Source organism: Megalopta genalis, chromosome 6 (genome assembly GCF_051020955.1).
Source record: "Megalopta genalis isolate 19385.01 chromosome 6, iyMegGena1_principal, whole genome shotgun sequence".
Lineage (NCBI taxonomy): Eukaryota > Metazoa > Arthropoda > Insecta > Hymenoptera > Halictidae > Megalopta > Megalopta genalis.
The window spans coordinates 4,914,677-4,942,051 of NC_135018.1; the positions used below are offsets into that span (position 1 = coordinate 4,914,677).

Genomic DNA, 27,375 nt, shown 5'->3' on the forward strand with positions numbered 1-27,375 from the left:
AGCAAAAAATTATTTTCGATATGACAAATAATTATTGACTAATACCAATTAAAATGTAAATGATTTGTGACTAATATCTAATTTAATTAGATTAATCATATTTTTAGTTATTAATCAAACTTCTCTAAAAGAGAAGAACTCTGTTTGCTCAAGTCTACTCAACTCTGATAATACGCGATTTTATTTCCTCATGTATTTCATGTATCTCATATATCTTATGAAATACCGGATATATACCCAGAAAATGTTTGTCAACCCAGGTATCTCAGAAGTAACTCGGATATCAGAATATCATAAATGAGAACTCTGCTACGAATATCAACTCCGCTTTATTTGCGCGCTATTTCTACTTATCAAGAGTATTTTTGTATAGAATTATCCAGCTCATGAGCATATCTATTATCTATTTCGAGTGGCAGCGGTCGTGCACGAACATTTCAGATGCTAAATGTTCGGATTGATGTCTGAATGTCTTCATTCCGGAGTTTACGTCTTTCAGCGGAACGCCTCGGCTTTCTGCAGATCCGCTTTGTCTCGATCGATGTTCAGAAAAAAGACCGTTCCGATCGAACCCAGCCGGAATAGGCTATTCAAGGATACGAGCAAGGGCCGACGATTATTGAGCGGGTAGAGATAAAAGGTTTGGCTCCCATAAAACAAAGTGCACGCGGCTTCACTTTATGCTGATCGATTTGTGGTGATTTTATAACTTCGCCTGTCCATAGTTGTTCTTGTGAAGATGCCGTGGTTCAAACAAGCCGCGATACTTTATATCCGCGGTGTAAACGCGAAATATAGCTCTACATATTCAGAGGAAAAGGGCTCGGGTACGTCGCAGAGTTTTTCTAAAAACGTTCCTTTGTGTTCGGTACGTGTCCATAACTTGATCAAGTCGCCAATTTAGCAGCTAATAAAATCGTTAATCTTGTCTGCGAAAATATGTTTCTTATATTTATTGCTTTAGATTCATTGTAAATATAATGATACACTCTCTAATAAAATAGAAAATATTTTCATCTTATATTACCATAAGACACACACCACTATATCGGGTATAGGCAACAAGATGTAACATATAATTTATTTCTACTCCTTTCATACTGTATAAATAATATTACACAATGGGCGGTTTGAATTCTCTCGTCAGAACTACACGATTATGCTACTCTTCAAAATTCCAAAAATACTTTTATCAGTACTTGTATTTAATACAATAATTCTCCTGTTAATTATTCCTTCTATGAAGAAATATTTTAATGACAGATGGTGAGTCACTTTTGCGCATGCGTCACTGGTTATACATAAAGCTGCCGCTGAAGATATCTACTGAGACTTTACACTCAGAAAATGAAAAGTACTTTTCACATGTCTACATCGTTTTCATAATCTGTTTAACAGAGATCAAAGAGCAGTAAGATCATCTCTCGAACTTTCAGAGTTGTACAAATTCGAATAAATGTTTGTATCGTTACTATTACAAAAACAATAACAACGTTTCAAATCGGACACTTTGATTCTGTCGAACCTTCAGATTCTGTAGAGAGATCTTTGGCCGCCAGAGCGAGAACTTCTTCACACACACGCTTATAAACCCACGCATCCCCTTTCAATCTCTTCCTTCGGATACCGACTAATAATTTGTCGTTCGACACACCCTCTAATAAGCACACTTCCAACTCAAACGAACAAGCGTTTCTAGAGGAAAATGGTCGCGTTGTATCTTTGTTTTCTTCTGTACAATCTTCTGTTTCTCCCTGAAGAATAAATCTATGGGAACATAGAAAGAGATATTAAAATATTTATGAAAATTTTAATATTCAAAACAAAGTCAAATTCAAATTTTGTAAATGTTACTCAAACATGTTTAAATATTACAAAGATATAAATCACAGTTAAACCGTAAAGAAAATATTGCAGTTGGAAATTTGACTACTTTTTAAAATTAATTATATTAAACAACGTATCGAAATTATTAACGTTCTAATGTAATGTTTTGTATTACCCTTTTTGATGACACATGATCCCTTTGCGTCGAAGTGCTCGACGTAATTGTGAGAGTACATATTTAGGATCGTCGCTGGATGTCGACGATACATTGAAAAGACCCTTTAACGATAACAAAATATGTTATGTAATAAATTAGATAATTTAAAATGTATACTACGCTTTTAATGCGCCTAATCAGATACAAACTTTGCCGGACAGAACATTGGGTTGGTCAGGATCAATATTCTCATTCTTAACGCGCCGCTTAGGCGTAAGGACACACCGTACTCGATTCAAGCCGCGTTCTAGACCCATTATTACTTTCCTTGCACTACCTGGCGTAGACGACTGCGTTCCCCTAAAAGTGATTGCCTTTTTTATATAATAACAGTATAATAATTGGGTCATTTTATACATTACAAAAATTTACCGTGTTTCTAATACTGGCGTATTGGTTGGAGTAGAAACAGTTCTATCCTTTTCTACGGTTCTCTTAGCAGGAACTGTAAACATTTTTATTTGCAATATTATTTAGTAGAAAATGTACGTGAAACTTAATTAACGAAATAAAAACCATTGACAAGTGGAAGATTGAAGAAACTTTAGTAAATTAGATTAAAGGAGAAAACATAAAAGGTATTGTACCTTTTGAAAAGGAACAGGATAAAGAATTCTTACAGGTAGTTATTTGTAACCCCAAATTGTGTTTGTTCACAAGTCGTTGCTCTTCGCTAATTATCTGCTTTTCACACAACTACAGCAATTAATGGCACTTGAAAACTTTCATTAAAGTTTCTAATTAGGTAGCTACCATCACCTAATTAGAAATAAACTTTAGAAAATATATTACATTACCGTGGTCGTAATAGAGCAAAAGTACATCTAACTTTCATGAAAAGCTGTAAGTGCAGATTTATTTAAACCAAGTGTCTTTTTTATATTGTAAAAAGTACAGGAAAACAAAATTTGCTATTTTATTTAACATACCAGGGGAACATATGTCATCTACTTCTTTGCTTCGAAGTCGTTTTCGTCCAGGCAAATGCGGTTCCATGAAATTGTCATCTAGACAAGCATAATGAAACGTAAACTAACGACAGAAGTAAATTAGTAACAGTTACTTAAGTTCATTAAGTAAAAGTAAATTAACGACATGCATAAAAAATATAATAATTTACTGTTAACTGTTTCAGGCGTATTTGGCAAAATGTTATAAGTTGCTTCTAATACTGGTGATTTCCTACTACGTTTGTTTCTTGGAGAATAATCGAGTTTTATGACATTATTCATTCCTTCTCCGCTCTATAAATAATAAAAAAAGAACATATAATATTTTGAAAAATATATGTATCTAGCATTGCTTTACCTCTGGTTTAAAATAAGACTTTGCTGAAGATGATATTCGAAGTGAGAGACCACGAAGTTTTCTATCCAAAAGTAAAAGATATGTGGCAGTCTTATAATCAGTTCGATCACTTTTTAAGAGTTTCTTCCATATATCTGAAGCATTTTCACCACATATTGCAGACATAGTACTTAACACATCATTATCTTTTTCAAACTGTAAGTACAGAACATTTATTAATTTTTTCTATATACAGGGTTGAGGCATTTAAAACAGATCAGCTGAATAACTCGTTCGTCTCCAATAGAAAAAAAATTCCAAAAAAGAAAAAATTGCTATATTTGAAGGGGCATATAATTTAGTGACAACAGTTTTCTATGGATGGAAAGGTAGAGGACACAATATTTTATTCCAGAATCTTACTCTATGTAAAAATTACTCTTTATTTTTCGTCCGAAGCATTTTTTTATACGAGCTTTAGTTTTTAAGATATCGAGGGATACACATACAAAATTTGAAATTTTCATACAGAAATTTCTTCTCTCATACATCTTTAGACATTTTGCCAGAATTTTTAAACGAAATTTCTTTGGGCATTCGACAATCCATGTAGTTTCAGCATGACAGATGCTCTGCTCATTTCAGACAGAATGTTACAGAATTATTAAACAAAAAATTTGGAAATTGCTGGATTGTTCGATTAAGAAGAAACAAATGACCGGCATGATCTCCTGGCCTGACACAGTTAGATTTTTATTTGTGGGGAAAATTAAAAGAGCAAGATACTGATGGCAATAGACGACATGCAAGAATGGATAAAAGAGCCTGTACTCTGATAGATGCAACTAAAATTTGGCATGCAGTGTTATCCATGTCTCAATGTTTTAGATTATGTATCGATGTTCAAGGTCGCTAAAACATTATCAAATATCTATAGTTCTGTATGTGCTTATCTCGATAACTTAAAAACTGAAGCTTCTACGAAAAATTATATAGGACAAAAATTATTTCCTTTTTATGTGCAATAAGATTTTGGAATAATAAATATACCATTCTATTTAAAAAAACAGCTTTGACTTTCATATGTCCTCTACACCTCCTAACCCCCACTCATAAAATTATTGTTACCATGTTATGTGCTCCTTACTTATGTCTGGAACTTTTTTTTCTATCGTTAAAGACAAACGAGTTATTCAGGTGATAGGTTTTAAATTCCCCACTCTGTATATTACTAGACAATAAAAGCACCTTACATTGGTTTTGTGCAAAAATGAAACAGGGTTGAGAAATCCTGTTGTGATCCATGGGTGATTGCACAATTCTTGTATAGTTATCCTCTTCTTTGGATCTATCTGTAACATTGCTCGTATAAGTCTTCTACTGCTATTTGATAAATAACTTGGTTCATCATATTTGCCACTCTAAAAAATTAAACTGTTATAAGTACTTTCCATAAGGAAGTCATATTGAAGCAATTTGTATTTATTTCATTCCATTACAAATCATTTTTATATAAGACAAAATACTTACAAGAATCTTTCTATAAAGACTCTCTATACTGTTATCATCAAAAGGGAGAAAACCACAAAGTAATGCATACAAAAGAACTCCCATACTCCATATATCCACTTCTGAACCTATAAGCACAAAATTAATTTACTACTACTAAAAATATTTAAAAATGTATTTTTAAAAAATAAAAAATACCTAAATATTTTTTTCCTAATATAAGTTCTGGGGCAGCATAATTTGGAGAGCCACATGATGTTTGCAAATGTGATTCTATTCCATTTTTTGGCTTTGCACATAATCCAAAGTCTATAAGCTTTAAATTTTCATCTCTGTCCAATAAAACGTTTTCCTATGTACAAAATAATATAGTTTGACATTTATATGTAATCAAATACAAAAACAGAGATTAGCTTACTGGTTTTAAGTCACGATGTGCATATCCTAAACTATGTAGATATGATACAGCAGAGACAATTTGACGAAAAAATTTCCTTGATTCTGTTTCAGATAGCCTATTTTTTTCCACTAAAAATAAAAATTATATTTTAATTATTTGTTTACCTTCTTAAACTATTTAAACAATAAATAACTACATTAGTAACAATTATTTGTCCATTGCTTGTCAAGTCTATAATTTAATTAATTTGGAAAAAACAGAATAAAACTGAAACTGAAAATGTTACCTATGTGGTCGAATAATTCTCCTCCCGAACAATATTCTATCACCATAAAATAATGACTCTCTGTTTCTATTACTTGATATAATCTACAAATGTGTTGATGTAGTAAAGTTTTGAGTGCTTTAACTTCTAATTTAACTCTTGGCAAGTCGTCCTAGAAATACAGACAATTATTTCAATTGAATTAAACAAAATTGACGTATCTATTCAATTTTAGAGCTACTTACGCCCAGTGCAGTTTTGTCCATTATTTTGATAGCAACTTTTTCGCCGGTCGCAACGTGCGTTGCAAGTTTAACTTTTGCGAAACCTCCACTTCCAATAGTCTTTTCCAAATCGTATAAACCCTTGAGCGCAGCATGTCGCACCATTGCAATAAACTTTCAAATGAATACACAAGTAACTCTATACTTAATTACGCGCTGTCAATCACATAACTTTTGAACTCTCAATCTTTAACGTAAACAATTTTTTGAAGCCAATCAGCACAAAGGATTTCACACGGCAACTTCCGATCATCAATGCTACCACTCTTAAAAAATGAATTTAGTGACCATGTTGCGTCGCCATGTGGTAGGATTGAGGACAATTTTTGAAATTAAAGTTAATTTTGCAATAACTTCTTTTTAACAAATCTCTACTAATTCATAGCAACTTAGAAACTATTGTATCTGAAGAATAGGAACTTTTCCTGTTTAAATCAAATACAGATAGTAAACAGCTTGTAAAAATAATTTTGTAGACATAATTATATCATGAATTTTTTTAATTTTTAATTCTTACATAATGCCTTAATAAAAATGTTTTTAAAATTACAGGGAAATGCATAGTTGACAGAACGAATTAAGTATCTGAAGAATGAGCAGAGTACTCCACTATTCGAATTATTTAAAGTTCCCAAACAATTGAGTACTAATTTAAGTATCAAATATATATATATATATATATATATATATATATATATATATATATATATTCAAACAGTTTTAATGTTCAGTTACACTTCTTAATTTTACGTGAAATTTTGCAAATTTGCAAGAATACAATCGCAAAAGTATAATTAAAACATGTCACAAACTTCAAAAGGTATGAAGAGGTTATCCGTGCGTGAGGTAATCACTTTAAAATAGAATATTGAAATACAACTTATACCTTATTGACTTATAGTAAAAGAATCTTTAATTTACAGTATAATGCTATACAGTTAGAAGACACATTTACTGTTCATTCAATCACTTTAGCCTATATGTATTATAGAATTTTTCTTGACAATCAAAGAATTATATTTTTGAATATAACCTCATGACAAAAATATAAAAAAAACTGTCACATAACTATATATAAATTGTAATTTACATTTAAATATTGATGTTAATATTATTTAATTTATAGCAAATGTAAGGCTAGACCATCTATACAAAAAATCAAGTATTTCAGGACAAGAAATGAATCTGACAAGAAATGAATTTGCAAACATTGTAAATAGATGTAGATTGCTTCATAAATAATATTTCCTGATGTTGCGTAAATAATAAAAGAACAAAAAATTTAGTCTTTGGAGTGTTGACTACTAGAACTAGTTGAACGTGAACGGCGTTTAAATTTCGGTTGATTATTAGAGTCCGACATATTGTCACTCTTTCTTCGATTCTTATCTGCATCGTAATTGGGATTAGAGTTGTGTGTCCTTCTATAATCATTACGTCTATCATAATATCTATAATTTTCTCTGCCTGGTCTATTTATTCTATAAGAATCTCGCCTGCGTGGATAATAGTTTCGTCTATTTCGTCTGTCACGACTATTCCTACGATCATAATCCCTGTCCCGAGATCTTCTGCGATCCCGTGATCTCGAGCGACCACTTCCTCGTCTTCTACTCCTATCGCGCGAATCACGTCGCGAAGATCTATCGCCGTAAGATCGATGTGAGTCACGTTTTACTGACTTTTCATTTTTATGTTTTCCATCTGTTTTATCCTTTATCATCGAATCATTTACATCAGAATTGGTGTTCAAGTTATCAGGATCCTGTTCCATGTTCTTATTGTCGACCGTCTTTTCTTCTAACTGATCGTTTTCTTTGTTCTCAAGCTCTTCAGATACCCGTGCATCAGTATCAAACTTGTCTATTATTTGATTATCTTCGTCCGGATTCTCTGTGAACTTTTTAATTCTATCTGCTTCACGCTTCTTGGTTTCCTCTTCTTTCTTTAAACGTTCCTTTTCTAATTTCTGCGGTACAATTTTATAATTACACAATATTGTAAGTAAAGAAAGAACTGCTAACTATACATTACATGCATATTTAGACTTCTGATTTTCAATAAGTGTGTCTTACAAGTATAAATCTGGAAATCTTTTTTCTCGCCCCCCCCCCCATGTACAATTGCAAAACAATCAATTTAAAAAATTATGCAAATTTTCAATATAAGGGATGATTTATGTTTCTAATAATAATCACTCATGCAGTTACTCTCGTTATTCTACAGACTGAATACGCATTAGCAGAGTATATGAAGAAATTTAATTTCACCACGCAATGGAGGAAATATTTGTTTTACAGAAGACAGTCAAAGAAAATACAAATCATATTTTGTTTTCAATACAGAAATCAGGAGTTTTGCAAAACGTGTGTCGATGATAACGGTAGCCAACGCTGATATAGCGGTCAATTACTTAATTGCATAATATAACAGAACCACCAAATACTAAATACGTTGAGCATTAAACACGAAAGAAAAAGTTAAAATTTCTTAAAAATTGTTATAATTATAAAATGTCTAGTACCTGAAATTCATGTAATTTTATTGTACGATTCTGAGCCTGTTTCCAATGAGGTGGTGTGACGCTTCTCGAACGGCTACGTGAGGGTGTATGATATCGCTGTAAATTTGATTATAGGTATTTACCTTCATTGTTTGATTAAAGAAGTTATCACAATTTACAATCGAAATATTTTTAAATATTTGAAAAATGCATACATACCGTGTACCATAAATTGTACACAAATACTTACAAATATTCCTCTTCCTTTAAATACACGACCAGTTTTTCTATGTGATCGTACCCGATCCCTTCCATAGTGTTGTCTAAATTCTTTTTGATTTGCATTATTAGTAGGCCCTGCTCTGTACAAAAATTTATTCGCTGGAACTTCCGGTATTTCATCTGGATCAATTTTCGTTACTGATACAAGTGGATGAGGTTTTCCAAGATCATCTTCATTTGAATCGTGTATTTCGCCGTCTTCTGACTTCGCCCTTTTTTTACTGCAATATTAACAGAAGCTGTTATTTAACTGATTGCTAACTTTAACTTTTTAGATGAATTCCAGAACATATACTTTTTCTTGGCTTTTTTCTTCTTTTTCGACTTTTCTGCGTAAGAATCTGAGTCTGAGCCTGACGAACTACTCTCTTTTGTTTCGCGTTTCTTTGCTACAAATAATAACAATGAAATAAATTTTAAAGTTAATTATTTTTTCAAATAAATTGTTGTACAAATTCAACGTACCTTTACTTTTGACCTTTAACACAAGCTCTCCACAATTTACAACCTTAGCATCTTGCAGTGGACGGGACATACGGTCTACTGGAAGTCCCTCAATATGTGAAACAATTTCCTGGCCAGATACTACTTCTCCAAAAACCACATGGACACTGAAAACGTTTATATTCAACTATAAGTATAGTAGTCGAAAATAATTGCAGAAAGAGTTCAAGGCAATATTTACTATTACTTACTTGTCGAGGTGAGGCGCTGGTTGTGTTGTACTACAACAACAAAATATGATTAAGGGGATGAGAGATGAACAGAAAGAGCCAGCTTTCATTGGTCATTGTGTTGTAGTAGTGGTGTGCAGACCCTTCCCTCATGACTACACAGAAATATGGCTAAGTTATTCATTCCTCCAAAGATATTCTTATTTCTATGCTTTCTAATATTCTTCAGACGTACGATATGATTTCATACCATAGACATACTTTTGTACTATTATAGACTATCAAATTTAAAATGACCTTACATAGCATCAGTAATTGGAAAATGATAGATCTATTAGAAATATCAAAACACACCCAAATTTCATTTTATTTAATTAATGTATCTCCTGTTATTGATTTAAAGCACATTTAAAAATATACTAAAGCCTAGAAAATGGTTAAAATGTGAGAATAATATATATATATATAATATACATATATATATATATATATATATATATATATATATATATATATTAAACTCCTATTACCTTTACCTTTTGTAGTTGACAAAGAATACATCTGTCAGCAGAGAAAAATAATTTTGAGCCAGTAGGAAGATTAAAAAATAAAATCTATGTACACAAAATTTTTGACTTGCAATTATAAATATTTTAGTAAGCGCATAGCTTCAATTATTAGTAACATGCAAAATAAATTTTTTGGTAGAAAGATATAATGCATTCATTTTATAATATTTTAAACTTATCACGTCATCTTGCACTCTTTTATCTAGTGTGAAATTAATTAACAGATTTACATTCTTCAAAAGATATATACTTATATAAATGTAAATACTTTTTTTGTATAAATACTCACATAAAAAATTGTGAACCGTTTGTATCTCTGCCACGATTCGCCATTGATAGCAGAAATGATTTATTATGTTTTATAATAAAATTTTCATCTGAAAAATATTATTTTAATTAATTTATACATTGTTCTTTATAAGATAATCTCTATCAATGCTTTTAACCGAATCAGTGTTTATAAATTTACCTGCAAATGTTCCACCATAAATTGATTCACCACCTGTTCCATTACCTACTGAAAAATCACCGCCCTGAATCATAAAATCCTTTACTACTCTATGAAAAACAATTCCTTTATAATTCAATGGTTTATTAGTTGTTTTTCCAAGTCCTTTTTCTCCAGTACATAAAGCACGAAAATTTTCACATGTTACAGGACACATATCAGCAAACAATTCAAACACTATTCTACCCATTGGGAGACCGCCCACTTCTATGTCAAAAAATACTCGTGGATTGACATTCATTATGGCTGTACTATTTTATATTCCTGAAAGTACAAAAAATTACAAAAAATTAAAAATTATTCATACACTTAAAAGTTATTCTGTATAAATTAGATGTGCTGTATGAATTCTTATCACATGCATACATTGAATATATATCACTAGATAATATTACAGATAGAAAGAAAAAATTGTACTATTTCTTATGTCTTTGTGAACAATAATATAAAATGCATTAAAAAGTACATTTATTTCCAAAAATAGAAAATGTTACCGATATAAGCAACAGAAACACGCGTGAAATCCAGAGGTGAAATTTCTGGAGTAAGGTTAGGATTGCTCAATCCAACCGCTCCGCTTACTTAATGAACTGTGAACTCATTAATATGTACACTACACATATATCATTTTCTCCTCCCTTAGTGTACGTTTGTTGTATCAATACGTAAATATCAACAACATATAACCGTAGTAATGAAATATATAGTCAATTGCGAAGGTAATCACTCAGTGCCATATTGTTGAATCCATGATAGTATTGTTAATATACAAGGTGTTTCATAAGTCGTTATATGAATTGACTCATCGTAGCCGTAACAGAATCAACGCGAAGCTCAAAGAATTCGTTAACCAATCAGAACGAAGATAAAATAGTTCTTAAGAGTTTATCCTTTTTTCATATATGCAATTATTAGTTGCATTGTATGTACGTATATGTATTTGACAAAATTTATCAATTTTATAATATTTTAGCGTCCTTACTAGAAGTAGCGAAAAAAAGTATATTAATGCAATATTATATAATATTGACACAATCCTCATTTGTTACCGTTACCAATGCACTTTTTTCTTCTACATATAATAATATGTACCTAAGTTCTGGAAGACTCTCTGGCCGCAGCACGCACCGTTAACAAGAATAGGAGTAGAAATTTCTTTGCTCTGATTGGCTAGCGATTCAATGCTAAGACAAGATTCATTCCGGATTAGATACGCAATAAAATGGCGAGGATACAAGCACTTGCTTAGAGAGGAAGAAAAACGTGTAGGTATTGGAGCTTGGAACTAGTCATGTATACGTACATTTTGTTGGACTAGTAGAAATGAATTCAAAATTTATGTACATACACACTCCATATTTATAGCAACCGATCACTTCGTAATATATAAAGAAGCGAAATACAAAACTCTTTTTTAAGAACCAATTTTCAGAAATTTTATATAAATTATCATGTATCGTTTCATTACAAAAAAATAAAAATAATGAATTGTATACGTAATTGGTGGTTACATTTAATAATAAAATCATTTAAGATTACCAAAATATTTAAATCGTTTTGAATACCCTACATTATGATTTTTTTGTATGTAATGTAATTTGTATGTATATGTTATTCAGTATTAAACGAACTAGAAAGTGGTTTTCAATTATGTACTTACATTTTTTAACAAAAACAAGGATACAGAAACAGTTGATTTTGAACAATACAGTAAGGAGTGATAGTGATGTATTGTATGTACATCTGTATGTGACATATGCTTTATGAGATTTGTTCACATAGTCAGTGGTAAATGTTGTTAAATCCGATGCGATACGCATACAAAAGAATGACTCGCTAGTAGAATCAACTACAATTAAACGGACCTAGGATGCCAACAAACTTACAAATGCAAACTCTAACAGAAGCTACTACATAATTAATTATACATTTATCGCAGTTGATTAACACAACGAAGTTATTTGTTAACGTGATTAGACATTTTTTTATGCGAGTTGTAATATTAAAGTGGTTATAAGATTTTGAAGTCTTTATTTACAAAAATATTGTAGTGTTTTATTGATATTATTATTTGTTTTAAACCTTTAGTTTTGTGTTTAAATCTAGTGGCATACGATTTTCATCCCTATTTATATACTTCGTGAAGTACTTACTTTTAAAGGTAAGTTATTACATTGTGTACAACTACATTGTATGTAACTAAAGTTGTTACTTGTAAATTACAAATATGACACTAGAGAACTATTGAAAAAGCGTTGCAACTCTTTTTTTGTAAAGAAATATGAGTTTATTTATTATCTGAAAGAGTATTGAAATTAAGAAAGATGTAGTAGATAAAGTAAATATAGTAATGATCTGATAGAAGTAGGTAAAGATGACGTATACATAATTACATATCTTAAATTTTATAGGTGCATGGACTACAAAAAATACAACAAAAATAATGCAGTTCCAATTAGCAGCAACTCCTCGAAAATTACCAGTATTTGTATTTCCCCAAAGTGTTACTTTCTTCTTGGACGATCAATCTACTCACAAACAAGTTTTAACTTTATATAATCCATATGACTTTCCTGTCAAATTTAAAGGTAAATATTCTATATCTATGAAAACTAATAACAAATAGACATATAGAAATGTGGAAATAGACATATTTCCACAATGAAATTCTTACAGAAATTATTACTATTATTACAGTATTATGCACTGCACCAAACAAGTATAAAGTTGTTGATCCAGAAGGTACAATCAAAGCAAGGTGCTGTGTTGATATCGTTGTCAGACATATAGCACCTTTAGTAAACAATTGCAATGTTATTGATAAATTTAGAATACAAATGCAAGAGCATCCAACTAAGCAGGTAATTTTCAAACAGCAAAAATTTAATAGAAAAGTAACATTTTAATTATATTATTAAAATAATATAATTTAAGACACTGGGAATATTAATAGGCTATAGGAAAACGAGATGTTGAAGCTAAACTTCTTCCTGGGACAACAGATACCACTGGCAGATCTACTCCTGATCCAGAAATGTTTCAACAGCTTCCCATAAATGAAACTATACAGCAACAATCTTATGCACTTCTAGCTCAAAATAAAGCAATTGATAGTAAGTCAATATTTTTAGCTGTTAAAAAAACTTAAAACAATTACCCTTCAAAATGTGATTAACAGAGAATAGAAAAGATTTAGTTTATTTGAAAAATGTTATTGTTTACCATTACAGAATGTAAATCCAACATACCATTAAAATGACCAAAGTTGCAAAATGATTTATTTCAACGAGACATTCAAGATAAATTTACAAACACATTTATGCCATTTGATATGATAAATAAAAATTATATTCTTGTGGATGGAGGTTACTATTTTAGTTTCTGAAACTAGCTTTTGGGTTCATATATGCACATGATTATTATTCTGTATGCTCATAATGTCATTCATCTTTAATAGACTGAAAAACTTAGTGTGAAATACACTAGAATCCAAAGTAGAATAAAAGCATGCTTTTTCTATTATATGTATACAGTATATTATAATTATTATTACTTTTTTGTGTAAGTTTTACTAAGAATGGTATAAAGTAAAATAATATATTGTATAGACACAGATTGAACTAGACGTATCTTGACTTAAAAAAGAAATTACACCTATTATTTAATTTTTAGGAGGAACAAATTATGTTGCATTGCTTGCTGGAATCATATGTATAGCTGGATTACTTCTACCTGCAGAAGGAGATCAGAATAATGTAGTGCCTGATTATCTCCATCTCTCGATAAATTTGAAATTAATATTTTCATTTGTACTAGGTAAGTATATGGATACCTCTTACAGTTAAGGATATTAAATATAATTTTTTCTATTACAGGTATGGTTACAATAATTATTTTAAGGCTATAATTCTGGGATTTATGAAAAGAAACTTTAAACGGTGGTTCAAATCAACTTCATATATAGATTTAGGCATGGGATAAAAAGCACAACTAATGTAAGGTTTTTGATATTAAGTTTCTCTTTTGATACTGGATATACTTGACTCTAGTCTATAAACAATAAGCTGTCATGTTATATTGTGAATAATGCTAATATTTATTGACATGTGTAAAATCCTTTATTCTTTTATGACACATAATTACAAATTCTTATACAAATTCGTGCTTCATTACCCTACGTATATTTTATGTACAGAAAATCTGTACATATGCTAAAGAAATTCTGATAATAGCATCTTTTTCTATAAAAAATGAGATATTTGTATAAAAAATAAACCTCATTTCCGTTGAAATGCTTTTTATATAGAAAAATTATGTATAAAATATATGATTGAGATTTAGTTATGCATTCTATAAAAATATGATCTCATGTACAAATGTATAAATATATTGTGTAAAATGAGTTTTGGAATTTAAGTATTGAATAAAAATTTTTGAAACGAGAAAGAAGTTTTCTATTTTTATAATAAAATGCCAGTTATATTAGTATAAAGATCAAGATGAGCAGATGTGAAAATTATTTATATATATATATATTAGAAATAAGAGTTTTCTTATCAACATGTATTTATTATTTACATAAGTTACAATGGAACATTCGTGAATAAAATGTGTTTCTGCATAAGATGTCCATTCAAATTTTTTAGTCATAAAATATTTTTCTCCTAAGAAATATCTTCTCACAAGTACCAATTGGCTAAATAAAGAATCATACAAACAGTATGTAACACATCACGTAATATACATCAATATGTTTACAGATAATTAATTCACTAATTTACCTCAGGATCCATCATGAAAAACTCAAACGGTGTTAGCATCAGACAATATTAAAGCCGATGAACATTTTTTAAACTTTCATTGTGGGTTTTGTACTCCATAGAGGCATTAGCTGGAAGATGTAATACTCTCCTCAATGTGTCTCTAATACGTGCCGTGGTTGCATAATCAGATGCAGTTCTATTCCATACACATATTATGTCTTCCTGTAAAGAATAATCAAGGATGGTTAACGATTTTCCAAGGATAGAGATCTTTCTTGAATGCACCAAAATTCAACTTACTTGATATCTTATAGATACCACAGCTCCACAAATTTCTTCTCCAACCATAAATTGCTCTCCTAACATAGCTAATATCAAATTTTCCCAACATCTAGATGCTAAACCTTTTTTTAATCTTACTACCCATTTACCTCCTTTCTGATTTGCTTCATCCTGAAACAAGGGGTACATTATCATAAGAAATAGAAATTTTAAAGAAGAGACTTGATGCATGCTATTTTATAATAGCTATTTATCCCATTGTAATTGCTTCAAACTAATAACATTTGAATGCTTAATCATTTCAAAATGATGTGGACAGATATCGTGGCTTGGCAGTGACAAAAGACAAATCAGAATGCCTCAGATTTCTTCTTTTGAAAAAACACTATAAGTATAGTATTCTGAATAGATAGTTTATAGTCATTTTTGATATATGGATATATCATATGTAGTACATATTAGAATATACGTACTTCCCACATTGGTTTTATTCCAACTTTGAAAAGATGAAAATTTGTGGGTGCTGTCAATTCCCATGGCCGGACTAAATGACTATAAAGACTCCAAAATTGTTCCACACTCGCAAACCTGCCAACCAATTTTAAATTTTGGTCGTAACTTTGTATGCTTGACTGTTTACCAGGACTGCGTTGACTATACCATAATGCATACGCATATTGTAATTTGTGCTCATTTGGATTAATGTCTATACGAGGCTACAATAAGTATGCACTTTTTAATGTAAATTTTATTAACATCTAAAGGTATTTAATAAACAAAGAGGTCATTTTTACTTACTAGTGGATCTTTCTCAGATTTTTGATTATCTTTTGACTGTGTTTGATCATCTCCACTTTGTTCATTAGTCTTTAACCTGCAAGTACTACTATCATTTATATAACACGTTTTAATGTACCTGCGGCAATTAATATGGATTTTTCTGAACAACTTTACAAAACAAATTAATTTATTTCTAACAGCTCGTTTATTTGTTTTATACTTTTAGTAAACATTTTTACCAGATTGCGTTTGAGTAATTGCTTTCAGAACGAAAGATGTTATTCTCACACTCATGTGTCAGTCAATTATTTTGAAACAATTAACAAAAATGTAAAAGTAAGAATACGAATTACAATACAAACGTAGAACACTTGATATTTGACAAATACAATTGCATATCCCATGTTTCGTTCTGCAGAATTTTTTTAGAAATACGCTACTAACACTATTAATTAATGTTAAATTGCTAGCTTAAATGAATGTGAAGTGTAATATATGGCAATTATACTGATCAAAGTCATTGTCCATTTAAAACACATCTAACCTCTATCTAGCCCACAGAAAAAGGCACGATGAAATAAGGAGAACGCTAGTTGCACTTACGCCTCGAATTTATTGGACATGTTTCGGGCTGTGATATAATTGTATACAGAATATTAAGTAAATACTATAAACGGTATATATTTCAATAAATACAAATAAAAATATAAACGCTTCTGGTTCTCTGTTCCCTATTCTCACGTTCTCTCATATGAATGTTTTCGATAAATTGTTGATCTCCCCACCACTTTCTTTTTTGTCACTTTGTCATCAGAAATTTTACATTCAAATGTTGGCCATACTAACAACAGGAACTGTAATTATGTATATAGGGTGCCAACATTATCGATACTTATTGAACATAAAACAGTTTTTGGAAATGAGTATGTACCCAGTAAGCAATTTGTCTTGAATTTGACATGAATCTGATTGTACGACGTTATATCAAATATCGAGCCATCCGTTTCCGCATTCACACCGGATTTGGCACCAACGTCTTGTCCATGCCAAATACAGGTCAAATCCAGACCAACTTTCATAGCACTGCCACATCTGCCACATGAGTGCTACCGACCTGCCCTCTTCAAATGGAACGTTTCGCTACAAGATTGCGCCAAAATTGCCATTGAGCGTCTGCTCCCAAATACCGAGTCATTTGTTTATAAATACATATCAAATGCGAACCAAAAGCACCACATTGACATAAATTTTCTTGCCAAAAATATACTACCAAATGTTTTACATATTTGGCCGACTGGGTATGTATATAAACAAAGGAAAATCGGAATAAATTTCATATTTTTCTCTGAAAACTAAAAATAAAACTAGAAATAATAAGAGATTAAAATCGAAAGATTAAATAAGAACTAGATGCAAAATATAACAAGTATATGTTTCTTCCTAGTTACTCTATTTACTTGATGTACTATATGGATATCAATTATGAACACTATATACTTGATAATAAATTTAAAATAATATCTCGTATAAGTACTTGTTAGAATAATATATTTATTATAACATTGTATCACAATAATATACAATATAAAACATATAAATGCATGTATACTAAAATTATATTGGAACCATTAATAATGTGTACATATATATATAAATATAGTTGATAAAATATTATTAATTCTGAATGTCAGCCACGGAAAATTCTGCTTTTAATCTTTTTATAATTTCCTCTCGTTGATACATCACTTCTCTATAACACAGTTCCGAAAATACGATCGGACACTCATATTGCACTGTTTCGATACATTTCGTATCGTTAGCTCCATCTCTATCGAATCTGAATTGCGAGATCGATTCCACTGAAACATGAATCAGAATTTTAAATTTACGATTTAAAAGTCTGATCAATTCGTTGTTATCAAGTTTGAATTCTAAAAAATTGAACTTACAGCATCCCAATTTAGGGAAAAAGCATGTATGATGTTTCGAAGTGATTAAATAACCATGATTATCTTGTCGTACGGCATAATGTCCTTGCGCGACATTTCGAATAATTGGTATGTGACTTAAACGTTCGGTATATTCGACCGAATATTTCCAATGATCGTAATTACCACTTTCTGCGATTACATTAAACTCTTCTCTAAAGTTAAAAATACTTTTGTTAAGTAATGAGAAACAAATGCAAATAATTATCAATAATTATATATTGCCTTCACACACATTGTTGGATTTAATTTCTTCATGTTGCTAAAATCAGCTACATATTCCCAAACATGAATTGGATTTGAGTTCTGTATAATGCCTTCAAAAATTACTTGAGACTTTTTCTTATATATGAATAGTATATAAAAAACAAACAACATCAATGCTGAATACAACACGTTTCTGGTTTTCCATCTCAACGGGTTAAGTCCCATATTTAAAATAAAACTAAACTTCTGTTTTGTAGATACAAACAGGAAACTGAACACGTTATTTATACGATTTGTACATCCGTCCGAAATCTAAAAGAGTGAACTGATCTGTATCATGTTCCCAACGCAAACAAAAATGTGCCACACTTACTTGTGTAAAAAATTTAAAGCAAACTGAAGAAAGTGTACTTAAACTTATGGTCGTTTCTAATTCAGATATAATATCAAACTAACCAGGATTTTTGTTTTAATCACCTCAGAGAAAATTTGTATTTGATACTGGGAACTTCCGCCGATGATAAACTAGAACACAGATACTGTTTTCATTTCAAATATATATACAGTACATAGAGATTAGAGGGTTTCTATTGCAAAAGCGGCGCATGCACCATCTTCAGTCGATCTTCATAAACTAAAGTTCCTAGAAAGTTTTATATATTTTTGGATTAGAAGAAAACACATATATATTCAAAAGAACATGTGTGAATAATTTTCGTTGTTAAATGAAATTAATCTGAGTTGTGTGTAATCTGCTATTGCTTCACATTCTAAAATAAGGATATTCATATAGGTGCTAACTATATAACAGTTCACTACAATACCAGCAAAAGAGTCCTCTATGATTTATGTAGCAACCTAACGAACCTAACACCTTTTTCGGTTCTTACTAGTGTCATTCAAATCAAAGAATCTATGTGCACAAATTTTTCCCATGTTGGTGCTATTATAAAGTACTATAAACGGAATGTACATACATGTATTTTTGTAGTATTAATCGAGTCTGTATGAATCAAGTCGAGTCTGTTGTGATCTATGTTTCAAAATAAGTTCCGCTTTAATATAATTATAACAAACATTACGTAATTACATTTTCTTTTAAAATAAATGAAGTACGCACCGAAGTTATGTATCAGTTGCCTTGAAATGTGATTCTAATTTAAGAATCCTTACTACAACACAAAATATGATTTTACATATCCAATAAAATCTCGAGTTTAAAAAAGAATGTGTTTTCTGAAGATATATTTAACTCAAATTCTATCCAAGTGTCTCAATTGATTTTAAATATTCGGAAGTTTACAGTAGTGGTCACTTCCGTTACCTTACACATCAAAACTATGTTTCTAACAAGTGATATTAGTTTCATGTAATTTAATAATTTTGGATACAATCGAAACAACGCGAGGTTGAATTTCCTATTATTTGAGAAAGTGATCCATATACAATTTGTTTCGTGGGATAAAAGAATTGATATTCAATGTTTTCTTTTCAATCTCATAATCAGGTTTGTATTATCTATTTATTGTAGTATATATTTAATCACATATGTTTTTAATTGTTATTAACGTTTTGCCATGCAATTAGTATTTTCTCCAATGTTCGTTTGAGATATGTCTAATGAATATTTTATATTGAAATTTGTATACAAACTGATACAATATAACCTCATTTTATGTTAGTTGTACGAAACGATGAAATTCGTTATTATTTCATGTTATCAATATGGTGGCAATTAAGTTTTTATGAATTAACGAGTATTTTATAACATCTGATTATACGATTTTATTTTTTAGGTGTTGTATCATCTGACGCAATTAACTTCAACTGTTAATCCAAATCCTAAATTATTTCAAGTGAAAGGTAAAAGAGAAAATGAATTTAAAAAGATTGTGGATGATACTTCATACAATCACTTGGCGAAAGTAAGAAAATTTTACTTATTAATTTATAGTCTATAATAATGTATAATACTGAACATAAATATTAGCATAAAGTACATTCTATATATATACATTCATAACTACTGAAATGATTATCTATATCATCACTTTTTTTATAGTTCACTATAGATAACATGTTACATGTCCACATAAAATCCTAACTAAATGAATAAGATAAACAACAAATAATTAATGAAAACGTGTTTTATGTTTATATTATATGTCAATATAAGTATTAATATAATGAAAATCTTTATTTAAACATTGTGGTTCATAGAAATGTTATGTTACAGTTATTAAATTAAAAAGACGATATGCTTTTTATATAAAAAGGTCGCTACAAAATATTAAATTGTAGTTGTGGATTATTTAACAGGTTATTAATGAAAATATACAATAATTTTTTTCAGATATGAAATACTTCTAATCATACAACATGTTTTAGTTAGCTTATATTCTTTCACTTATTTGTATAGCTTTGATTTTGTATACAGGCATGTTGCAAAGAAAAACGAAAATGCAAAAGATTGTATTAATAATTCCTTCAACAGTTATAAGTGAATGTATATGGAATTGTGCATTGTGATGATAATTTTGTTTATTAATAAATTCAATTTTACTGATTCATTATAAAGCTTTATAACATTTATATTTTATTTTAGACAGAAAAATGTCATACGGAGATATTATTGGATAAGTTAAATTTACAAAATGTAATTACAACACTTAATACAAAAAAAGCTAATGTTCGTGTAATGCTACACAAACTTTCGACAAAAATTTGTAAAGAAAATTTAGGAGAAAATAGGTGGAAAACATCTTATGTATCAGGATCAAATTTTACAGAAAACAAACATAAGTTTCCCTGTACAGAATTTACAAAACCTATCATTATACCAATTGTATATTTATTGTCACAACAGAACTGTAGTACATCATGTACTTTCTGTATTAGAAATCCATCTAATTATCATGTACAAATTCGTAGTTTTAAAACAAGACGTAATGTAAATAGAGACTTGAATACAAGACCATCGTTCACAAGCAGGATTAGAAAATGGCTTCTTCATTCTTCAAACACGGTAAAACAATGTTTATTTAATAAGTATCTATGAAAGTATCATTTGCAAAAATGAGACAGAAGCATTTTGTAATTATATTATAACATAGAGTTCATCTGCCCGAATTCAGACATTGGAATCAGATTTTGAAAAAGTAAAAAATATGTTCAGTTCCACTGAATCTTCAGCAGGGAATCAAGACAAAGTGAAAACTGCTTTTATAGAAGGTTATGAAGCAGGTCTCCAGCGACAGATTCGTGGAAGTTCTATGTGGCCAAAGATGCTGATTAATATTATGTCCCTAATCTTCATCGGGTCGTTAGCTTGGTATTTTGGTATGTAAATTAAAGTTCAAGATTTTATATATGTTAAAAGATTTTAAATATTATTTCTTTTCTACAAATTCTCATCATTAGTTTACTTTTACACACCAATGTAATAAAATAATGGGTAATACTAAACATCCTAGTTTAAAATTCAGATTTGTGTACTTGCAGTTTTAAATTTTGTTTCGAAAATTAATGGAGATATACTTGATAAACTTGATATAAACAGGTTTCAGCATATAAACAATTTACCTCTATTATTTAATGAAACAAAAAACGCGGAATTATGTAACGGTTTGCAGAGCCGTATTTATTGTTGGATCAATTTTCTTTAATTTAAATTGTTGATTTTCTTTTTTTCCGAATTACGCTTGAAATATTCATGAGATCTTAAAACTAATTGAAGAATATTGCAAGTATAGAATACTGTGTAAGTATTTATATATTTAAATATTTTTAAAACCTGCATATAAGAAATTATAAATGCATATTTTAAAAATATCTACATATTCTATATATTTCTTCTGTTACAGTTATCAAATCAGGAGGCGTCTTCCGATTTACAATTGGTCAAAGATCTGAAATTAATCCAGAAGCAATTAGTGTGACTTTCAGTGATGTAAAAGGAGTAAGCACTGCAATTAAGTCTAAGATTGTACTGGTGCACTGCATTACAAAATGTAGTTCATATTTTTGTATTTACATATAATTAGGTTGAAGAAGCCATGGAGGAATTGAGGAATATAGTTGAATTTTTGAAAAATCCAGATAAGTTTTCTGCACTTGGTGGAAAATTACCTAAAGGTGTGTTACTAGTAGGACCACCAGGGACAGGAAAAACATTGTTAGCACGAGCTATAGCTGGTGAAGCTGGAGTGCCATTCTTCCATGCTGCCGGTCCAGAATTTGACGAAATTTTGGTGGGACAAGGTGCACGTAGAGTAAGAGAATTATTCAGTAAGTATAATGTATATTTACATGTTATATGTATACACACGCAAATATCAAGAATTACTGTATTACTCTTTAATAATATTTTAATTCTAAAGAAAAGACCAATAAATGTCATATTAAATCATTTTACAGAAGCAGCAAAAGCAAAAGCTCCATCTGTAATATTTATTGATGAGATTGACTCTGTTGGTGCAAAACGAACAAATTCAGTTCTTCACCCATACGCAAATCAAACAATAAATCAGTTATTAGCAGAAATGGATGGGTAATGTAGACGTCTATATTTTCTCTTTTTATTCAAATTGAAAAGTGAGAAGTGAAAAACAGATCAAAGAAAAATAATCGTTATACTATATTACGATTTTCATTTATATATATATATATTCTAATTCTATCTATTAAATATATGTTAGTTAATTTTGTTTCTCCTCTTACAGATTCCTGCAAAATGAAGGTGTTATAGTACTGGGCGCAACTAATAGACGAGATGATTTAGATAAAGCATTGTTACGACCTGGTCGTTTTGATGTTCAAGTTTTTGTAAATAAACCAAACTTTCTGGGTCGGAAAGAAATTTTAGATTTATATTTGTCAAGAGTATTAACACGAGATATTGATATAGAATATTTAGCAAGGTGTACTGCTGGATTTACTGGCGCGGATATAGAAAATATGGTAATTGCTCTTAAATATTTTCTATACATATTATGTATTCTATATTATTATTATATTAATTTGATTCAATGTTAAAAGGTAAATCAAGGTGCATTGAAAGCAGCTATTGATGACGATAAATATATAAGCATGAAACATTTAGAATATGCTAGGGATAAAGTAATAATGGGTCCTGAAGGAAAACTGAAGGCAATTGATGACGAAGTCAAGCTTATTACAGCATACCACGAAGCGGGTCACGCACTAGTTTCATTTTACACTAAAGATTCTGTGCCAATACATAAAGTTACTATTATACCTCGTGGGCCTTCGTTAGGACATGTAAGCATTGCAAAACAGACAGTAATTTATTTTTTGGTGTCCCTACAAATAGTCTTTATTTTCTTCTAGACGTCATACATGAATGAAAAAGATGTATATCATGTAACAAAATCACAATTACTAGCTAGAATGGATTCAATGATGGGTGGTCGTGCTGCAGAGGAATTAATTTTTGGACCTGATAAAGTGACAACTGGAGCAGCAAACGATTTTGAAGTATTTCTATGTTCCTATGTTTCTCTGTTTAATGCAACACTTCAATTTCCTTTGTGGATCAGACAAGATCATAATATATTCCCACTATTAACCAAAACTATTAACCAAAACTAAGTCTAAAATAATTAACACATAAACATATTATTATTACGAAAAAATATATATTTTCAAACTATTCTACTTTGTAACAATGTAGCTGCACAGTTGTCCTTTTACTGATAAATGTTAAATGATACAATTTCTTTTGAAATTAGAAACTTTTTAAGTTAACTATAAAACAAAATCGATAATGCCCTTAATTACTACTTAGCATTTTGTTTGTTCCTATAAAATATATGACACAATCACTAAATATTTTAGTGCCGGGCGACGCGAAAGCGTTGTTAAATTTGTCATTTTACAAAACTTGATCGCGGCGATCGGCACTTTCATATATGAACTATAATGACCTGCAGTTCTAAAGTCGTTAATAGAATATTTTTTCAGCAAGCAACAGTAGTTGCTGAACAGATGGTGAAAACTTATGGTATGTCTGAAAAAGTTGGATTTCGGGCACATGGAGATTTAAACAAACGAAACTATAGCATAGGTAACGAATATGGTCCTAGTACTAATGAACTCATCGACAATGAAGTGAAACGTCTTCTACAGGTAAATCTTTCCATTTTATAATAACATTTTTATATATACATTATCACATTATTATATTAACCTTTATTTTCATTTAGGAATCTTATGATCGCGCAAAAATAATATTAAAAACTCATTCGAAAGAGCACAAACAGTTAGCAGAGGCTTTACTTAAATATGAAACTTTAGATGCCGAAGATATTAAAGCAATAGCAAATGGGAAAAAAACTCGAATTGAAATATTAAACAATCAACCACCAATTATAGACCCAACAAAACATGTATTATAATTAGCCTACTGAAATCTTTTTAATAGAAACTAAAATAAATCTTTTAGTATACGATTTTGGTTTATAGTTACATTTTATATTTTATTATTACATCAGTTGTTTTACAATGTTGCATGGTTAAAGTATGAATGACTGGAATCCATAACTATTACACTTTCTTTTTTTTGATTACCTGTTTCATTAAAATATACTGTTATTTATTTAAGAAATTTAAGTAAGTTTCTTTTTATCTTTAAATATCAAGCAGATCACTCAATCTCTTTCTATGTTGTTTGTTATGATGTATCTTTTCTTTTAAGTTCTTATCGTATCTTTGGTAATAACATGGTAAATCATTTCTATATTAATTTACTTGACAATTTTAAATGTACATAAATATACATGTTGGAGAATTTTTCGATACTTATTGATCTTATAAACCTCAACGATGATCATTTTCAGACTGTGTAGATAAATCTTACTATACTCTATATATTATTCTTTCTCTTCCTGTATAGACTGTGATTAAATTATAATTAAAGTTACTATCTACCTATCTTCATACAGCTACTCCTATCTATCTTTACTCGGATCAACGAGAGGAATCAGCGAAGAAAAACAAAGTGTTTGCGTGATATATCCGTGGTTGATACTGCGACTACTGTTTACAGGAAAATAAGTTAAGCAAGGAGTAGATAGGTGATGCATACGCCGGGAGTCCTGCACAGCGGTATGGCTCGTAATTGGCTGCCAAATGACATTTACGAGTCACATTTGTTTACGTCTGCTGATTCGCTTGTTGACCCAAATATAGATACAAATAATATTTGTTAGCTTATTTCCAGATTATTTTTTAATATAAGTTCACTACTAACATATAGGTTTCAATACTATGTTTTACTATCAATATCTCGAAACCGAAATTGAAACTGCAATATTTTCAAGAACAAATTCTTAATTGTTATGAAGAATTATTTTTTGATTTTCAAAATTTGTTTTAATAACTTATTGTTTTCCAAATAGTCTCATTCTGTGGTTTCATGTAGGAATTTTACTATATGTTAAACATTTAGAAACAAAAGTGCTAACAATGGGTACAAATTTTTGTTAAGCGATCTATAAATTGTATCGCTGTAAAATAAGTTGGAAGCATGTCTAGTATACTCGATAAATGTTGTCTCACGGCCGTTTGTTCTGCACAAATTTTCAACTCTCACGGATGACTTTTCGGTCATCGTATCGCATTCCGGCCGTATCTCTTATCAATAATTCCGGAACTTCTTTTTTTACCACAATTGGATTTCAGGCGAAATTCGCTGGTACTTGTGCGTTGCAGTTTTCGTCTTGTTAATACTTTATTATACCCGCGAAACAAATTTTCAGTATGGAGTTTTATAATAGTATTTGCATGCCATTTATGAAGCATACTAATAACTAGCCTGCGGATTTTTGTGCGTGTAGAACATATACAATTTTCTAAAGTACAGGAAAACGAGTACATTAATAAAAATGAAGAATATCTTTATTTAATTGTTACCATGAGAAATTTTTTGCTCTATGGCAGAAATATTTCCCTTATTTTGATTTTTAGATATATGAAAATGGTAATTTGCATAAAAATCCGTAGCCTACTAATTACATTTTACATTCATACGAAAGATTATAACAAAGTAGTATCCAAACATCGATTTATTCGAATATTGAATATTTTAAATTTTGATTGATCAAATACTATAAAAGTAATCTGTCGGAAGGATAGACCTTTGAATTTATGCTGTTGGACATTTATTACACCTCTCGTTGAATACTATAAATCGTTAAAGTCTTGAATCACTTTTTTTTTTAACATCCTGCATATTATGAAAATATATTAACGTTACGAACATGTATCGCGATAAGTTTTCTTTTTTAGTGATTTTTTGAAAATCAAGGTCAAATCTTTTTTGCGGTCTCAAGTCAATCCTTTACATAAAAGACGATGTTAAAAAACGACGTAAACAAATGATATGTCACGACCACTACACCCAAAATCGCGGTATAACTGGCCGGGTAGTAATTCTACATCCAATAATAATAAGACGAAGAAAAAGAGTAACATTTTTTCATTTAATGCCTTAAATGATAAAAAGTTTGACTTTGATTTTAAGGTCAAGGTCAATTTTGCACGAAGTTTCTTTAACAGCTCTCTGCCGATCTAGAGGTGTAGAATCTCATTATAGTGGTCATGAGTTATAATTTTGAAAGTATTATAAAGATCAAGGATACGGTTGCGAAATATAAATTTACTTGTTAATAATTCCTATATTTACGCTACGCTGACCGTCGGAAGGATGCCACAGACCATTAGTTTACAATATTTCGTATTCATTTGTTGGGTCTTGTAATGTAACTTCCTTGAAATTTGACAGGTTATAATTTTATAGACATGGGTAGCGATATACATTTAATAATTTAATGTAATATTTAAAATAGAGATTATTACACTATGTTATAACAATATCAAAGTTACTTTCTGGAAAAAGTCATTACATTTTAAACTTCTCACTTTTATGAATATATCCACCTTCATTAGAACTTTTTCTATCATATACGTGTCATTTCAGTCTACAGAAGTTAAGCGCTATAAAAACCGTAA

The 27,375-nt window shown here is 30.0% G+C and overlaps 6 protein-coding genes across 16 annotated transcripts; 2 read left to right on the forward strand and 4 right to left on the reverse strand.

The window, feature by feature from the left end:
- Positions 1–925: 925 nt before the first annotated feature.
- Positions 926–6,241, reverse strand: LOC117223750 (maternal embryonic leucine zipper kinase). Of its 2 annotated transcripts, none has more exons than XM_033476238.2 (13): positions 5,751–6,241; positions 5,527–5,677; positions 5,259–5,368; positions 5,039–5,192; positions 4,862–4,968; positions 4,585–4,752; positions 3,353–3,547; positions 3,165–3,288; positions 2,974–3,051; positions 2,417–2,489; positions 2,194–2,344; positions 2,003–2,106; positions 926–1,767 (listed from the first exon to the last, which is right to left on the reverse strand). In XM_033476238.2, exons 1-13 carry the CDS (start codon positions 5,892–5,894, stop codon positions 1,497–1,499), a joined length of 1,830 nt encoding a protein of 609 aa, XP_033332129.1. In that variant the 5' UTR covers positions 5,895–6,241; the 3' UTR covers positions 926–1,496. The 2 variants fall into 2 exon arrangements, with proteins under 2 accessions (XP_033332129.1, XP_033332130.1); XM_033476239.2 differs by having other exon boundaries at positions 4,585–4,683; positions 5,751–6,139.
- Positions 6,242–6,271: 30 nt separating this feature from the next.
- On the reverse strand, positions 6,272–12,263 carry Moca-cyp (nuclear cyclophilin protein Moca-cyp). Of its 4 annotated transcripts, none has more exons than XM_033476241.2 (9): positions 11,986–12,263; positions 10,287–10,589; positions 10,107–10,194; positions 9,270–9,299; positions 9,040–9,185; positions 8,870–8,963; positions 8,543–8,795; positions 8,314–8,409; positions 6,272–7,758 (listed from the first exon to the last, which is right to left on the reverse strand). In XM_033476241.2, the coding sequence occupies exons 2-9, from the start codon at positions 10,564–10,566 to the stop codon at positions 7,072–7,074; spliced, it is 1,674 nt and encodes a 557-aa protein (XP_033332132.1). In that variant the 5' UTR covers positions 10,567–10,589; positions 11,986–12,263; the 3' UTR covers positions 6,272–7,071. The 4 variants fall into 4 exon arrangements, with proteins under 4 accessions (XP_033332132.1, XP_033332131.1, XP_033332133.1 ...); XM_033476240.2 differs by lacking the exon at positions 11,986–12,263 and adding an exon at positions 10,820–11,122; XM_033476242.2 differs by lacking the exons at positions 10,287–10,589; positions 11,986–12,263 and having other exon boundaries at positions 9,270–9,403; positions 10,107–10,200.
- Positions 11,492–14,774, forward strand: LOC117223752 (motile sperm domain-containing protein 1). 2 transcript variants are annotated; one of them, XM_076523240.1, is made up of 7 exons: positions 11,492–11,590; positions 12,432–12,486; positions 12,737–12,913; positions 13,023–13,186; positions 13,279–13,438; positions 13,998–14,141; positions 14,201–14,774. In XM_076523240.1, exons 1-7 carry the CDS (start codon positions 11,507–11,509, stop codon positions 14,230–14,232), a joined length of 816 nt encoding a protein of 271 aa, XP_076379355.1. In that variant the 5' UTR covers positions 11,492–11,506; the 3' UTR covers positions 14,233–14,774. The 2 variants fall into 2 exon arrangements, with proteins under 2 accessions (XP_076379355.1, XP_076379356.1); XM_076523241.1 differs by lacking the exons at positions 13,998–14,141; positions 14,201–14,774 and adding an exon at positions 13,556–13,685.
- A 99-nt stretch (positions 14,775–14,873) lies between these two features.
- LOC117223738 (eukaryotic translation initiation factor 4E homologous protein) lies at positions 14,874–17,041 on the reverse strand. Of its 2 annotated transcripts, none has more exons than XM_033476204.2 (6): positions 16,754–17,041; positions 16,169–16,253; positions 15,844–16,086; positions 15,389–15,541; positions 15,107–15,310; positions 14,874–15,021 (listed from the first exon to the last, which is right to left on the reverse strand). In XM_033476204.2, the coding sequence occupies exons 1-5, from the start codon at positions 16,771–16,773 to the stop codon at positions 15,155–15,157; spliced, it is 657 nt and encodes a 218-aa protein (XP_033332095.1). In that variant the 5' UTR covers positions 16,774–17,041; the 3' UTR covers positions 14,874–15,021; positions 15,107–15,154. The 2 variants fall into 2 exon arrangements, with proteins under 2 accessions (XP_033332095.1, XP_033332096.1); XM_033476205.2 differs by having other exon boundaries at positions 16,169–16,244; positions 16,754–17,040.
- Positions 17,042–17,681: 640 nt separating this feature from the next.
- On the reverse strand, positions 17,682–18,879 carry LOC117223748 (uncharacterized). 3 transcript variants are annotated; one of them, XM_033476233.2, is made up of 4 exons: positions 18,802–18,879; positions 18,374–18,657; positions 18,100–18,293; positions 17,682–18,009 (listed from the first exon to the last, which is right to left on the reverse strand). In XM_033476233.2, exons 2-4 carry the CDS (start codon positions 18,568–18,570, stop codon positions 17,825–17,827), a joined length of 576 nt encoding a protein of 191 aa, XP_033332124.1. In that variant the 5' UTR covers positions 18,571–18,657; positions 18,802–18,879; the 3' UTR covers positions 17,682–17,824. The 3 variants fall into 3 exon arrangements, with proteins under 3 accessions (XP_033332124.1, XP_033332123.1, XP_076379358.1); XM_033476232.2 differs by having other exon boundaries at positions 18,719–18,878; XM_076523243.1 differs by having other exon boundaries at positions 18,823–18,854.
- Positions 18,880–19,345: 466 nt separating this feature from the next.
- YME1L (ATP-dependent zinc metalloprotease YME1L) lies at positions 19,346–24,815 on the forward strand. 3 transcript variants are annotated; one of them, XM_076523236.1, is made up of 12 exons: positions 19,346–19,852; positions 20,142–20,270; positions 20,951–21,370; positions 21,459–21,684; positions 22,221–22,303; positions 22,389–22,632; positions 22,762–22,894; positions 23,067–23,304; positions 23,383–23,625; positions 23,695–23,841; positions 24,328–24,492; positions 24,570–24,815. In XM_076523236.1, exons 1-12 carry the CDS (start codon positions 19,826–19,828, stop codon positions 24,759–24,761), a joined length of 2,247 nt encoding a protein of 748 aa, XP_076379351.1. In that variant the 5' UTR covers positions 19,346–19,825; the 3' UTR covers positions 24,762–24,815. The 3 variants fall into 3 exon arrangements, with proteins under 3 accessions (XP_076379351.1, XP_076379350.1, XP_076379352.1); XM_076523235.1 differs by having other exon boundaries at positions 19,347–19,852; positions 22,209–22,303; XM_076523237.1 differs by having other exon boundaries at positions 19,347–19,852; positions 21,480–21,684; positions 22,209–22,303.
- The last annotated feature ends 2,560 nt before the right edge of the window (positions 24,816–27,375 follow it).